Source organism: Octopus bimaculoides, chromosome 4 (genome assembly GCF_001194135.2).
Source record: "Octopus bimaculoides isolate UCB-OBI-ISO-001 chromosome 4, ASM119413v2, whole genome shotgun sequence".
Taxonomy (NCBI): Eukaryota; Metazoa; Mollusca; class Cephalopoda; order Octopoda; family Octopodidae; genus Octopus; species Octopus bimaculoides.
Window position 1 is genome coordinate 133754242 of NC_068984.1, and position 15016 is coordinate 133769257.

A 15016-nucleotide genomic window follows, 5' to 3' on the forward strand; every position below is an offset into this window, starting at 1 on the left:
GGAGATAATCTTCGAGATTGTCGAATTTTTTACTTCCAATTATGAATAGCAGAAAATTTATAGAAAAAAACCAAAAAAACTAAGATAAAATGTTATAAAGTTGGTTTTTCTCAGTTAAAGATATATTGTCTGAAATATTATGAAATCTTAAATGCTCCATTGGACTCAACTAAGCATAGTTTTCAAATGATCCTTAGAGCTATCTAACATCAACTGATGTATCATCTTCATCACCATCATCGTCGTTTAACGTCCGCTTTCCATGCCTGCATGGGTTAAACGGTTTGACTGAAGGCTGACAAGCCAGGCTCCAATCTGATCTGGCAAAGTTTCTACAGCTGGATGTCCTTCCTAACGCCAACCACTCTGAGAATGTAGTGGGTGCTTTTTACGTGCCACTTGCACGAAGGCGAGTTAGGTGGTACTGGCATCAACCGCGTTTGAATGGTGCTTTTTATGTGCCATGTAATTCATACAGATGTTTGAAGTCATATTCACTGCAAAAGCACTGTTCAGGTTTTTTTTTACTCACATATTATTATAACATGTTTGCTTTTTTGTTAAAAAAAAATTGGGGTTTCAGTTGGAGGGAGACTGGTAGCATCCATAACCTTTCATTTAGGGACTGGTGTGGAAAATGGGGGAGGAAGCCATAACTCACGGTTTGTTGTAGTAAGAAACAACTCATATAAAGATTAGGTTATTCTCAGATCAGAGATCTGGTTCGGTTGCCTGAAACAAAATAGACTTCTCTAAAGGCACCCAAGGGCCTGGTAATGGTAGTTGATTGGGTGATGGATTAAGTCAACCATGAAAGAACAGATACACTCTATCGGATGGATTTCACTGTAGTTATTTTTTTATCCAGTTTCATTCACAAGGCTCTGGTTGACCTGAGGATGTGACAGAAGATACTTTTCCAAGGTACCAGACAGTGGAAGTGAACCTAGAAACGTGCTTGTGATATGCCTGGTGTGCTAGCAACAGCCTTTAAAATAATCACAGACTTGCAGGAAATTATCTCTGGTGTGTGCAAGGCTATTCTATCTTTATTTTCTTGCTAAAATAAACACATGGCTGGTTTCAATGACAAGGGGTTGATAATGGAGATTAAAGCTTAATATGATTTAGTGGAAAATGAGCAAAACGCTAAAATGGGAAGCGAATTAATCCATTGTAGAATGAAGTGATGTCTTTAGATCAAGCACATAATTCTTTCTTGTATAGGCTCAAAGCTTGAAATTTTGGAGGAGAGGGTTAGTCAATAACACCGACCCCAATATGTGAAAAGAAGTTGAACTCAGAACATAAAGATGGACAAAATTTTGTTAAGTATTTTATCCAGTGCAGTAATGATTCTGCTAGCTTTCTACCTTGATTAAGATCATAATGATCTGCTCAAAAAAGGTGCCACAGTATATCCAATAGAGACTGAGTTTATATATCTCAAAATTGTATCCTGCTATTGTATAAAAACATTGTGTAACACGATTTTTGTGCTTGGGTAGCAACCGTTACTTCCTTTTTGCTTAACCCCTAGAAAGTATGAAAAATGGCTAATATTTCCTTCAAACTTTACTTTTGTTACATTTATTCAAACGCCAAAGAATTCCTCTCAACATGTGATTATGATATATATATATATATATATATATATGGACTCTTGTATACATATGTAAAGGATTAAGAGAAAAATAAACAAGAGAGCTGATAATTCCAGAGTCTTGTCAAAAAAGCAAAATGATTAAAAACTTGTAAAAACCCTTTCACAGCACATGACAAATAACTGTTAACTTTAAAAAATAATTTATCCATTATACAATTTATCCTTTATACAATTTTTGAACGATTGATAATTTAGACTGTAAAAGCAATATTTCGTCTTTCCAAATGCATCAATTGTTTTGAGAGAAACCTGAAATTTGTTCTATGACTTCGGCTTGTTTCTCAGGTGTCAAAGACTCATAGTGAGAAAGTTCCATTGAGAAAGAAGCCATTCCAGATGTTAAAGTTCTAAGGGTTGTTGTATATCCAACCATTTCTGAAACAGGTGTTAAGGCTGAAATAAACTGTAAATCCTGCTGCTGTTGGATTGAAGCAATTTGGCCACGTCGTTTGGCTAAATCTCCAAGAACACCATTTAAATAAGCTTCTTCACAACTTATCTGAAAGAAAGAAAAACATCACATAAGTTCACATTGGAATGGAAACATGATTCATGACAGACAAGATAAAAGAATAAAAGCCGTACTGAATTAAGTGTAATTTAATAAGACCTCATAAAAAAAAATTAAATAAAACACATTATCTTACAAACTTATAGTAATGTGGAATCCTTTTATAGTAATTTATTATCATTTATCTCACTGTACTTGGTTCTGTATTACTATCCACACATTTTTATTATCTTTCCTATTCTTTTTCTTTATTTTCTTTATCGTGTACAAGAGTGGAAGAAATAGAAAACACAGATAAAATAGTTTGGTATCTAACTTTGTCCCTCTATGATCTGGAAGCAAAAAAGGCTTCAGAGACGAAACTTACCACATATGTGGATCTGGTCAAACAACGTAGGAATAAAAAGTGACAAGTCAATTGCCATTTGAGTCAGGCCACAGGGGTCTCCCAGCACTTTGTGTGGAAGATATTGACATCTCTGGGAGCGTTAGGAAGGGAAGAAGATGACTACTTGCAAGTTGGGGGAAGCAGCAGAAAGAATATTTTGGTTTTCAAACAAGCAGGAGGAGCTGAGTTGAAAGCTACAAGAGGATGGCCAGTGACTGGCTATCATTGCTAACCTACAAACTGAAGGATATTGTAGTTTAAGGTCAAAATGTCTAAGGAATGTTGAACACTACCTGATGATTTCTCTGGGCTTAAAGCTACAGTCATAAATAAGTGATTGAATGTCCTAGCATCTGTAGCTGATGTATGGGGAGGGGGGACATACGTTATAACAGCAGGTCACTGCATCTACCATTTGTTGGTGATTCCCTATTTCTGGTGGATGATGCCTTTGCACCACTCAGGTAACAACCCTCCAACCCATGGGTCTGTTTGGGTAGTTGTTACTGGTGAGGGTTTTACAAGGTTGGAGTGCAAATTCTACTTCAACCTCTTTTAGTCACTTTTAATTACATGCAGAGGAGGAAATGCTTGGATCTCTCCTTTGATATGTCAGTCTCCACACAACGTATCTTCAGAGTGCCTTTATTTAAAAAAAAAATTCTGTGTCTAATTTTTCTTTAAATCAACTATACACATCTACCTTAAATACCTGGTCTTGTACCTGTTTAAGAAATCGTTGTTACCTGAACATTCATAAGAGGCTCCATCAGAAAAGTGTTGGCTTTACGCAAGGCTTTTTGAACTGCGGACATAACACAAGCACTGATCATCGGAAGTGACGTTCTTGATCCAATGCTGACTTCATGAAGTGATACAGAAACATGAATAACAGGAAAGTTCAGTATCAAACCTGAATAAATATAGAATTACATAGGCAGGATATTAACCAATTATGATTAAATAAAGAAATCATCATTAATTTAGAAAGAATGGAAAAAAAAATCATCACCTGTTCAAGACAACCCTTCTTTCTTGGATTAATTGAAAAAAAATAAAAATAGTGGACAAGGAGGTATGAGGGGGTGCTGAAACGTTCCTGGCTTTGGGTAAAAGTAAATACAAGAGGATTAGTTAATTATGATTTTATTCAACATATTTCCTCCTCAGATTCACACACTTATTGCAACAGTTCTTCAGTTTTTCTAAGCCCTTCCAAATTTTCAGCACCCCCTCGTACATCATACTGTGTGTATAATCTACAACTCTTCTGCAATCATGTGAATTTGAATGCCATTATCATCATCATCATTTAATGTCCTTTGCTCATGGGTTGGATGGTTTGACTGGGCTGCACCAGACTCCAGTCTGATTTGACATTTTCTATGGATGGATGCCCTTACTAACGCCAACGACTCTGAGAGTGTAATGGGTGCCATTTGTGTGACACCAAGAAGCATTTATGTATCACCGGCATGGGTGTCAATTTGCGTGACACCGGTATCTGCCATGACTGTGATTTTGCTTGACTTGATGGGTCTTCTCAAGCGTGACATAATGCCAAGGGTCTTAGTGATTGCCTCCGTGAGGCCCAGCACTCGAAGGCAATAACTGGTCTCAAATGTTTGAGTAAAATGAAAAGAAAAATTTAAGATAAGAACAGAATTTGTAACCTGCAGTTAAAGCTGATTTGACTCCGTTTTCAATGGCATTCAACTGGTATCTGTGGATTTGTGTCAGATTGTTCTCTTTGGTGTGGACTAAATTCACATGCTGGAAGTTTCTTGTTTCACTCGGTTCCACAGATAATGCTATGAACATCTGATGGCGCTGTTCTCCAAGGGTCTTGTCTAGAATCTCATTGACATAAGCTCTAAAAGATTTAAAACCGAAATGAAATATAAAAAAGTTGTTGTGATGAATGAATATCAAAAAAAAAAGGGAGGAAAGAAACAATGATTTAAAATATTAATATACCTTAATAATGAATTTAAAAATGGAGATTTATTGAGCTTTATACATTAAGAGTAAATCTCATATGAAACACAAAATTACTTCCTTGAAATAATTATGATGATGATTATTATTATTATTGATTTCAAATTGTTTTTTGCACAAGGTCAGCAATTTTTGGACAGGTAATAAGTTTATTACATCGATCCCCAGCACTATATTGAACTTATTTTATTGTCCCCAAAAGGATGAAAGGCAGAGTCAACCATAGCAGAATTTGAACTCAGAACATGATGATGATGAACCTAAAAATAAATGAAATACCGCTAAACATTTTGTCCAGCATCTAACGATTCTGCCAGCTTGCCATCTTAATGATTATTCTTTTTTATTGCAAAAACAATTATTAGAATTAAATTCTCTTCATTATTATCATCATTATTGCTGTTGTCATTTTAACATCTACTTTTCCATGCTTGTATAGATCAGAAAAAATTACCTGAGGGTAGAGTTTTCTACAGTAGAATATCCTCCATCATACCAACCCTCATTTGTTTCCAAGCAAAATAATAATCCCCAAGTCTATTCAACAACAAACAACTGAGATACAGTCATATGGAGAACACTGTCTGGATGAGCTTTTTGATTACAAAGATTGCACAACACATCAAGCCATGTCAAGATGTCCAGACATACTTTCGTGGTGGACTGCAAGCAAACCAAACTATCTGGATGAACAGTGATGCTTTTGTTTACAATCAGTGAACACATGTGAAGATTAGGGGAAATACAAACTCACTCACACACAGCTATAATACAAGACACCAGCCAACAACATCTATGCAGTGGAACTGAACCACTAATTATGTGGTAGCAAAGCAAGCTTCTTAACCACACAGCCATGCCTGTGCAAAATCTACACTAATCAACACTCTAAATATTTAATGAATATATATGAGTAAGTTTGTAATAAATTTCTTACGTCTCTTTGATGGTCTCTTTGTAAGCTACTTGCAGTGACCCAAGGTGAACTTCTAAGTTATACTCTTCCTTAATTCTGTTGCGTACAATATCCAAATGCAGTTCACCCATGCCACATAGAACAGTTTCACCTGTGTCAGGATAAATTTTTACAGACAAAGTAGGGTCTTCTTTTTGAAGGCATTCAAGTGCATAATCTAAATGTTTCTGATCTGATATAGAGTCAGCTTCAACAGAGCAGAAGAACACAGGGTCTGGAATATCTAAACCGGCTAAAACTGGGCTATGAATGTGGTTGCTTTCTTCTTCATCTTGCTGATCAACCCCAACTTCAGTATTAACCTGACTTAGACGATCCTTCTTGTAAAGTTTCATGGCAGCATCAGCTGTTGCATGGTTTGCTACAAGACTGTCTCCTGTGATTGTCTGAAAAACAAAAAAAATATTTTCTTTTAATTAGATACAAGCAATGTTAACTAAAATTCATTCTTAGCAAATGCTGTATCATGGTTACAATAAACAGCAAAAAATCTGAAATTTCTTTAACTTAATTGTTTATTCTTTTGCATCCAATACTAAATGCTAGCATGGGTAGAATGGTTTTGAAAAATTTGGATGTTGTTTGCATATGGATTGTTGAAGCAAGTATTTTTACAATTAATTATTCATCTGTGGAATAGAAGTGACATCATTTTCCACTTGGCTGACTGAGTATATAAAATTGGAGGTAAGTATGATTCATAGTGAACTACCCTGATGCCAGTCACAAGCTCAGAGGAAGAAGCAGGAGGATTGGGTGTCAGGCCAGCAGTCCAGCCTTGCAAAAATCAGGAATCGCTAAAGAAATGGCAGGAGAAATTTATGAGAACAATTGACACGAGGACCAGGTCAACTTTACAACCATTGGCTTGTAAGGTGCTTCCCTCCAGCATTACAACATTTATCAAAAGAAGTAGATATTGAAAAAGAAGTTTTGACATTACCTGTTTAAATCCAGCAGCACAAACAATGCTGCCAGACATTGCTCTGGATATATCTTCAAATTCATTGGCGTTAACTTGCAACAGCCTCATTACCTTCTCACTTTGTTTCTGGTTGACATTATAAATAGAAGCACCATTTACCAATTCTCCATTGTATATACGAAGAAATGTTAGTGGTCCACGTTGTTTGTCATGGATTATCTTGAAAGCCAAGCAAACTAAACTTTTGCCATAGTATTTTAAGAAGTCATGTTTGATGTCCAGAGGTGATGGTAAATAATGATTGATAGAACTCAACAAATGTTGTACACCTTTGTTTTTCAATGAGCTGCCACATAAAACAGGTACAGCTTCTTGTTTTAATGTCACTTGTCTTATTGCTGAATGTATTGCTTCAGCTGGAATATCATTTAAATTATAGTCTTGAAGCACATACTCAGCAATTGTTTCACTCAAATCAGATAACTGACCAATCAGATGAGTTCTGTGTGCCATAACTTCTTCAAAGAGATCTTCATTGGATTCATCAATTTTTTCCACACTAAATTTTGATCCATCTCGAGACTCTTTTGACCATGTCCACATTTCCAAAGTGACCAGGTCAACAAAACCAGTAAAATCTTTCCCACTGCCTAATGGAAAACACAACAATAAGGGTTCTGTCTGTAGTTTGTGTTGCACTGATTGAAGACAATGTTTTACATTTGCTTTTGGTTTATCCATTTTGTTAAGAAAGATGATTTGAGGAACTGAATATCGACTTGCTTGTCTCCAAACTGTTAATGTCTGTGCTTCCACACCTTTAAAAAACAATTTTAAACATATTTATTACAGTTATTGTATAGTTTTGATAATTTATAGACTGTAGGTTCAAACTCTGTTGAAAATATTGTGATATTGCCTAAATATATCTGATTTGAAAATAGGTCTCATTTCTACTCCATGATGAAGTAGTTAATAATAACTAGAAAGGAAAGCCTATTCTTTAAATTTGAAGACTAGCATATGTGTGTGTGTGTGTGTGTGTGTGTGTGTGTGTGTGTGTGTGTACCCTTGACTTAACATCACATTATTATTGTAAAATAACTACTAATCATGTACCGAGGTCAATTTAATTAATCATACCACACTTTTTCACTAGGCTTATAATTGCAAATTGTATATGTGTGTTTTATTAAAAATTTGAGTCATAGAAAAATTTATGCTTTTTGTCATAAATGTACTGACAATGTTTATTCCCAGTGAATCTAATTGAAACCATATTACACTTTAAACATATACATTACTATTTGAACATGGCTATTTCCTTTTGCCTTGTTAAAAGATATTTTAAACATAAACTACAGTATAATAGGATATCTTATTTTAGAGAAATCACATGTATGAGAAGGCAGTTATCTACCTGCTGAGGCATCTAGTATAGTGACAGCTCCATCTAGAACACGTAGTGCTCGTTCAACTTCAACAGTAAAGTCAACATGACCTGGAAAGAACATATAGCAATACATTTTTGAAAATATATTATATTATATATATCATCATCATTTAACATAAATGCTTTTTTTTATTATAACATATTACATCGAATAAGAAGTATTAACTAGTGATTTTTCAATCAGAGAAATTAGATACAAAATTTACTAACAGCTTCTATTTTAAATTTATAGAAGAAAAATCGACACCATACCAGGAGTATCAATTAAATTGATTTTGTGTTTCTTCCAGTAACAAGTGACAGCAGCTGAAGTGATGGTAATTCCCCTGTTGCGTTCTTGTTCCATGTAATCAGTCACAGTTGTACCTTGGTCAACATTTCCTAAACATTAAAATGAAGCTGCCATTATTCCCATTGAAGAAAACCAGAATATATAAAAGAAGTTAAATATCTTAGGGCCATACTCATGAGTAATCGGAGGCAGGAGGCTCAAGTGAATGCTAGAATTTTAGTAATGTGCTAGCTTTAGCATTTGATTCTCATGAGAGGAGAAGCTGGTAAAAAAGCCAAACTTGCTATCTTCAATTTGGTTCTTGTGTGTATCCTTACCTATGGTCATGAATGTTGTGTAATGACCATAAGAATATGATTGTGAATACAAGTGGTCAAAATGGGGTTCCTCTGAAGGACCTCTGGAATTATGTTACTCGATACAGTGCATAGCTTGGAGATCAGGGAATCTCTCTAGGTCAAGCTGCTACTTATCCACATTGAGAGGCCACAACTAGTGCTATGGACATGTGGTAGCAGGATAGGATCACAAGACAGATTCTTTAAGCCAAGCTAACTGTTAGGAGACCTAGGGGTAAATCAAGAACGAGATGGTTGAATAATATCCATAGTCTCAGTTGGTCACACTCGGGAATCCAGCAGGTAAGTCTAATGACACTTGGTTCTGACTGGTCCCTCTGGAGGAAGTGGCTGAAGACCTTACTCTTACAACCCTCTAGGAATAGGGAAAATGAATGGGTGGATGGAAACCAGAATATTTATAATGTACTTGAAAATATAACTAATATAACAATGGACTAGCCTACCAATAACAGAAGTAAAATAAACAAAGCCGACACCTAGAGATTGTTTGAAGACAATGCACAGAGAAAGTCCTAAATATGGTAGCGAGTTGCTTTACTTGACTCATTGTTACCTCCCCTAAGTCAATGTCGTGTACCAAGTATTTATGTGAAAATAATGTAATGGATACATATTATGGATAGCCATCAAATAAATACAAATAAAAATCACGATAGATTGTGATAATTTGCTGCTAGTATTATATTTTATTTTGAACTAAGCTAATGCATTGTATATTGCTGCGTCCTTTTCCCCCATCAGAACACATTAGCTTTATGCAAAGTTGATCCTCGAATCTAGCTGTCTGAAGTTCTCAATAACAATATATCGAAGTTTTAACAATGCAGTACACTTATCTATTTCTTGGTTTCCTAAACGAATATATGCGTAAAATATGTGATTTACAATAATCAATTATTTAATCAGGTATTGAAACTTATGGAAAATGCGATTGACGTTCATGCTTTTCTCAAGGACATTATCTATGTAAGGGAAGTGAATTTACTACAACTAAGAATAAAAACTTCATGTCATGGGGAACCTCCTGGACTATAAGAAAGGCGTGTTTGAACGGCACATCTATCCAGAGTATCCAGAAAGTCAAAGAAGAAATCCGTGAATATCTTATCCCCCCCCCCCTTACTAAAAGAAAAACGACACAGTCACCTTGAATTTTGAGAGGAGCTCCCATCTCTGGTTGCTGAAGGAGTCTTGTTCCTTATAACAAATTTTTTTTCTTAGAGGGCCTGAGAGCTTCTACGTTGTCCTTCCTCTTTTCTACTCTAGGCACAAAGCCCGAAATTTTTGGGGAGGGGGCCAATAGACTAGATCGACCCCAGTACACAATTGGTACTTAATTTATCGACCCAGAAAGGATGAAAAGCAAAGTCGACCTCGGCGGAATTTGAACTCAGAACGTAACGGCAGACGAAATACCGCTAAGCATTTCGCCTGGCGTGCTAACGTTTCTGCCAGCTCGCTGCCTTTGTTGTCTTTCCTCTTGTTAGAACTAGCAGTCACATTTACCTTAAATCTCACCTTTTAGTCTTTAAAAATATGAATGAATGAAGCACACATTGTATATTAGTTTTTAATGAAAAAAAAAAAAGTTTATAAATCAAAACCTCTTATGGGTCACAACTGGAATTTTTAATAGCTTAGTCAAAGGAACAGTAACACCCGTCCATAAAGCTTTTCAGAACTTCCATGACTGGTAGAAGGAAAGGAAGAAGTCATTCTTAGACCGGAGTTTTGGTTTGAATTCTTCGCAAAGGCACCAAAGAGTTAAGAATGCCTTTAGTTATAGGTGTGTCGATTAGTGCTGACAATCAATGTGCTGTATAATCAAACCTTTATATCAGAATTGTCAGACTGATCAACGTGTTTTCTTTAGCTCTAATAGCTGCGCTAGCATTGACGATATTTAGCATAAATACAGAACAATCTCTACGAATGGTTTCTTCAGGATCGATCAATGACAAATTCACTAGAATGAAATAAGAAATAAATCTTATGGAATTAAGATAAACATACCTAAATATCGGGTAAAACCAGTATAATAGAGAATTCTTTCGGTGGTTGTTGTTTTTCCGGCATCGATGTGAGCCAGAATTCCAATATTTCGTACACTTTCTATTTCGGTGTCCTTCGAAGTTTTGAAGGAAGCATGTTTACATGCATTTGTATTGAAATATTTTCGGAAGGTTAGATCTCTAGTACGATGCAGTTGTATTGTCTTAAGAAGCATTTTTGGCCACCGTATCATTCTCCTGCCAATAACTAATGACATTATGCAGGTTAGAAAGTGATCTTACTTACAATTTTACTAATTAAATATCAACATGTGAATTAATTGGGCGCAGCCATTTTCAGATTCAAGGGAAACAACTCTACAAGACTATTTGGGGAGAGTAGAATATAGAGGGTATTCTAGACCAGTGCTTCTCAAACTATCTGGTGCGGCGTATCGGCAGTTTTTTTCCAATGTGAGAGGGACCATTAATATTTTTTAGTAATATTAATTTATACCGGAAATAATATATATAATGAATATAATAAAAGTTGACAATTTTTTTTTTATCTTATATCTATTTTGTAAACAAATAATACAATATTACAAGCATTTTATAAGAATTTTATAATGTTTCTTTCTTTTCTGGAAACTCGCTGCGTACCGGCAGCTGATGGCTTGCGGACCGGCACCGGTTTGCAGACCACCACTTTGAGTAGCAGTTCTAGATTGCAGAAATGAGATGGACTTAGAATTGCGGTTTACAACTTTTTACCATAATGATCCATTTTGTAAAACCAACGAACCTCTGCGCAGCCCCTTTTGGAGGATATTAAAAAACCCCCATTTTCCAGGCAGTGATCTGAAGAAGAAGAAGAAGAAGAAGAAGAAGAAGAAGAAGAAGAAGAAGAACAACAACAACAACAACAACAACGACGACGACGACGACGACGACGACGACGACGACAACAACAACAACAACAACAACAACAACAACATCATCATCGAAAAATACCTTAGGAATGAGAACCCAGGTTTGAAATTTCCCCAAATAGAAAAATTTGCACAATATTTTATTACAAACATATTTATTAAGACTTAACTTTTATTAATGTTATATATTAAGTTTATTAATTGTCTATGCACGAATTACTGTCAAAACACGTATGTTGTTTTACCTGTATGCATTGCTCTTCATTTTCGAAACCTATTCATAAACCTGTAGTCACATGATGCGTGTTCTTTGTAAGAGCATGTAAATGGGAATATTTCGAATTCTTGTGCTACTTACATTGGAAAGGTCAACGCTTCATGTAGCACGAAGTGAATTATGGAAAACTGATGTATGTAATCAGGGCCAGCTGTAAGGCATCAGTAACTCGAACAGTTGCTCGGGGTGTTACAAGTTAGGGAGCACCTTGTCATGTGTTTGGGATCTTTGAAATAAAAAGGGAACATGAAAATACTACTTTGAATGAAAGATATTCTACTCCGAAAAATACCTTTTTACAAACGATCTGCTACAATAAGGGAGGCAACTTATATTATAATGATAACGTAAAGGATATGAGAAAATTGTGAATGGTTTGTGTAGTTTATGCCTGTGTCTGTTAATCTTGTCATAAAATGAAAATCGTGACGACGAGTATGATGGTAAAGTTAGGTAGCGATGTGTAAGGTTAAAGAAGACGAGCATGTATAATTTCAAAATGGACTTGTTTAATATAACAGAATTGACAAAAGCTCAATATTAATCATTCTGACATTTAAGAATTATAAAATTCAGGAGAGAACCGTCCTTGGCATTAGTCGATGGGTGGGTGGGTGTCATATTTGATCACTAACGCTATGCTTTGTCCGTAGTCAATATATCTTTCAGTGAATCAATTTAGGTGTAAATACGTATCATAGGAGGTAGTTGTTGGCACTCCGTCGCTTACGACGTCGAGGGTTCCAGTTGATCCGATCAACGGAACAGTCTGCTCGTGAAGTTAACGTGCAAGTGGCTGAGCACTCCACAGACACGTGTACCCTTAACGTAGTTCTCAGGAATATTCAGCATGACAAGGCTGACCCTTTGAATTACAGGCACAACAGAAACAGGAAGTAAAAGTGAGAGAAAGTTGTGGTGAAAGAGTACAGCAGGGTTCGCCACCATCCCCTGCCGGAGCCTCGTGGAGCTTTAGGTGTTTTCGCTCAATAAACACTCACAACGCCCGGTCTGGGAATCGAAACCGCGAGTCCGCTGCCCTAACCACTGGGCCATTGCACCTCCACCATAGGAGATAGATCACTGCTTTAAATAGCAGAATCACTGCAAAAATTAATGAATTATGAGAGTTACCAAAGCGTAGAATTACCTTTTCAAGTATCAAGTAATTTACTAATATACAGATATATGTTTGTGATATTTTAGTAACTTTATATATATGTGGAGGCACATGCCCAAGTGGTAGGAGCAGTAGACGCGTGGTCGAGGGATCGCGGGTTCGAATCTCAGACCGGGCGATGTGTGTGTTTATGAACGAAACACCTAAGCTCCACGCGACTCCAGCAGAAGGTAACGGCGTACTTCCGCTGACTCTTTCGCCACAACATTTTCCCACTCTTTCCTTCTGAATTTAGGTGTGGAACCTATACGCCAATGAAACCGGGAAACCGGACCTTATGAGCCAGGCATGTCTCGAGAAGGAACAAACAATATATATATATATTGTCGTCTAAGAATTCATAAAGCAGAAAAGATACGCGCTCACATTTGTCAGTAGAATGGATATATTAATCAAAATGTACAGAATTACAGACCCTTGCCTCAGTTTTGCACTGCGTATTAGATAACCGGATACTAGATAACATCACCGTTATGTAACACCGGCTGCTCTTCAGAGACGAAAGTGTTAGGGTCTGGCGTGTAACTAATCCTCTCCTTAAAACTGCTGGCAGTCAAAGCCACGTTGTAGTACGGGGTTTACCAAAAAGTAAAATAGTATTCAAAATAATGAGTTTAGCGATCCTCTATAAGAATTCTCCTACATGTGTAGATTAAGTTGTGATATTGGATAAATATCACGAAAGGCGAAGTCGACTCCAGCGGAATTTGAATTCAGAACGTAACGACGGACTAAATCCCGCTAAACTCGCCACCTTACTAATGATATAAATAATAATAATAATAATAGTAATATTCATGTTAACGATGAGCTTACAGATAATAACGATAGTAGTGTAGATACGACTTGTACTATGCCTCTGGTGTTATAAGAAATCGGTCACATTCCATAAGAGACTAATTCACATATCATCTTCAGATTACGAGCTTACTTTGAATAGGCTGAAACAACTCAATCGAATACGAGACAGTTTTTCATAAAAAAACTTCTCTTAAATACCAATGTAGATTAAGGAACGCTATAAGCGCGATTTTCTTATTCACAACAATAGAGAATGTGGAGGTTAAATTGATAATGCAAAAGACAGAAGAACAGAAGTCATAAATATAGATAAACGGAAAATAATTAATGTATGGAGTTGATAGTCTAAGTAACGAACAAGCAGAATAATCCAGATGGCTGCTATTACTTCTTCTATATAAATTAACAAAAATATATATCGTCCGAGAAGTTGTTGTTGGCACTCCGTCGCTTACGACGTCGAGGGTTCAAGCTGATCCGATCAACAGAACAGCCTGCTCGTGAAAATAACGTGCAAGTGGCTGAGCACTCCACAAACACATGTACCTTTAACGTAGTTCTCGGGGATATTCAGCGTGACGTAGTGTGACAAGGCTGACCCTTTGAATTACAGGCAGAACAGAAACAGGAAGTAAGAGTGAGAGAAAGTTGTGGTGAAAGAGTACAGCAGGGTTCGCCACCATCCCCTGCTGGAGCCTCGTGGAGCTTTTAGGTGTTTTCGCTCAATAAACACTCCCAACGCCCGGTCTGGGAATCGAAACCCCGATCCTATGCCCGCGAGTCCGCTGCCCTGACCACTGGGCCATTGCGCCTCCACCGTCCGAGAAGTACAATATAAGCAATAGACATATTAACTGGTTTGAGGTGATATTGTGGACTAAACCATCTGCGATGGGGTGGTCTTAAGCGATGCTTGGGAGCCAACCCGTACTGGGTGGCGAGAAATTTGATCACCATCGTCATCATCAGCAACAACAACGACAGCGATAGCAGCAACAAAAATTATTTCTAGCTTATGACTAAGGTTAGCAACTTTTGAGGGGAAGGGGTTAGTCGATAACATCGATTCCAGAACTTGACTGGTATTTTATTTCATCGACCCCGAAGGAATGAAAAGCAAAGTTAACGTCGGTGGAATTTGAACTCAGAACGTTAAAAAACCGGAAGAAACACTGTGAACGATTCTAATAATAATTCTTATCAAATTCTGGCACAAGGCCAGCAATTTTAGGGGGAAAGCCAGTCGATTATATCGATCTCAGTA

At 36.7% G+C, this 15016-nt stretch overlaps 1 protein-coding gene across 2 annotated transcripts; it reads right to left on the bottom strand.

Annotated features, from left to right (window-relative positions):
• Positions 1–1789: 1789 nt before the first annotated feature.
• On the bottom strand, positions 1790–10959 carry LOC106880155 (ribosome-releasing factor 2, mitochondrial). Of its 2 annotated transcripts, none has more exons than XM_014929989.2 (8): positions 10585–10959; positions 8170–8298; positions 7885–7965; positions 6483–7282; positions 5501–5925; positions 4239–4438; positions 3312–3478; positions 1790–2165 (listed from the first exon to the last, which is right to left on the bottom strand). In XM_014929989.2, exons 1-8 carry the CDS (start codon positions 10838–10840, stop codon positions 1896–1898), a joined length of 2328 nt encoding a protein of 775 aa, XP_014785475.1. In that variant the 5' UTR covers positions 10841–10959; the 3' UTR covers positions 1790–1895. The 2 variants fall into 2 exon arrangements, with proteins under 2 accessions (XP_014785475.1, XP_052823470.1); XM_052967510.1 differs by having other exon boundaries at positions 10870–10942.
• Between the last annotated feature and the right edge of the window lie 4057 nt (positions 10960–15016).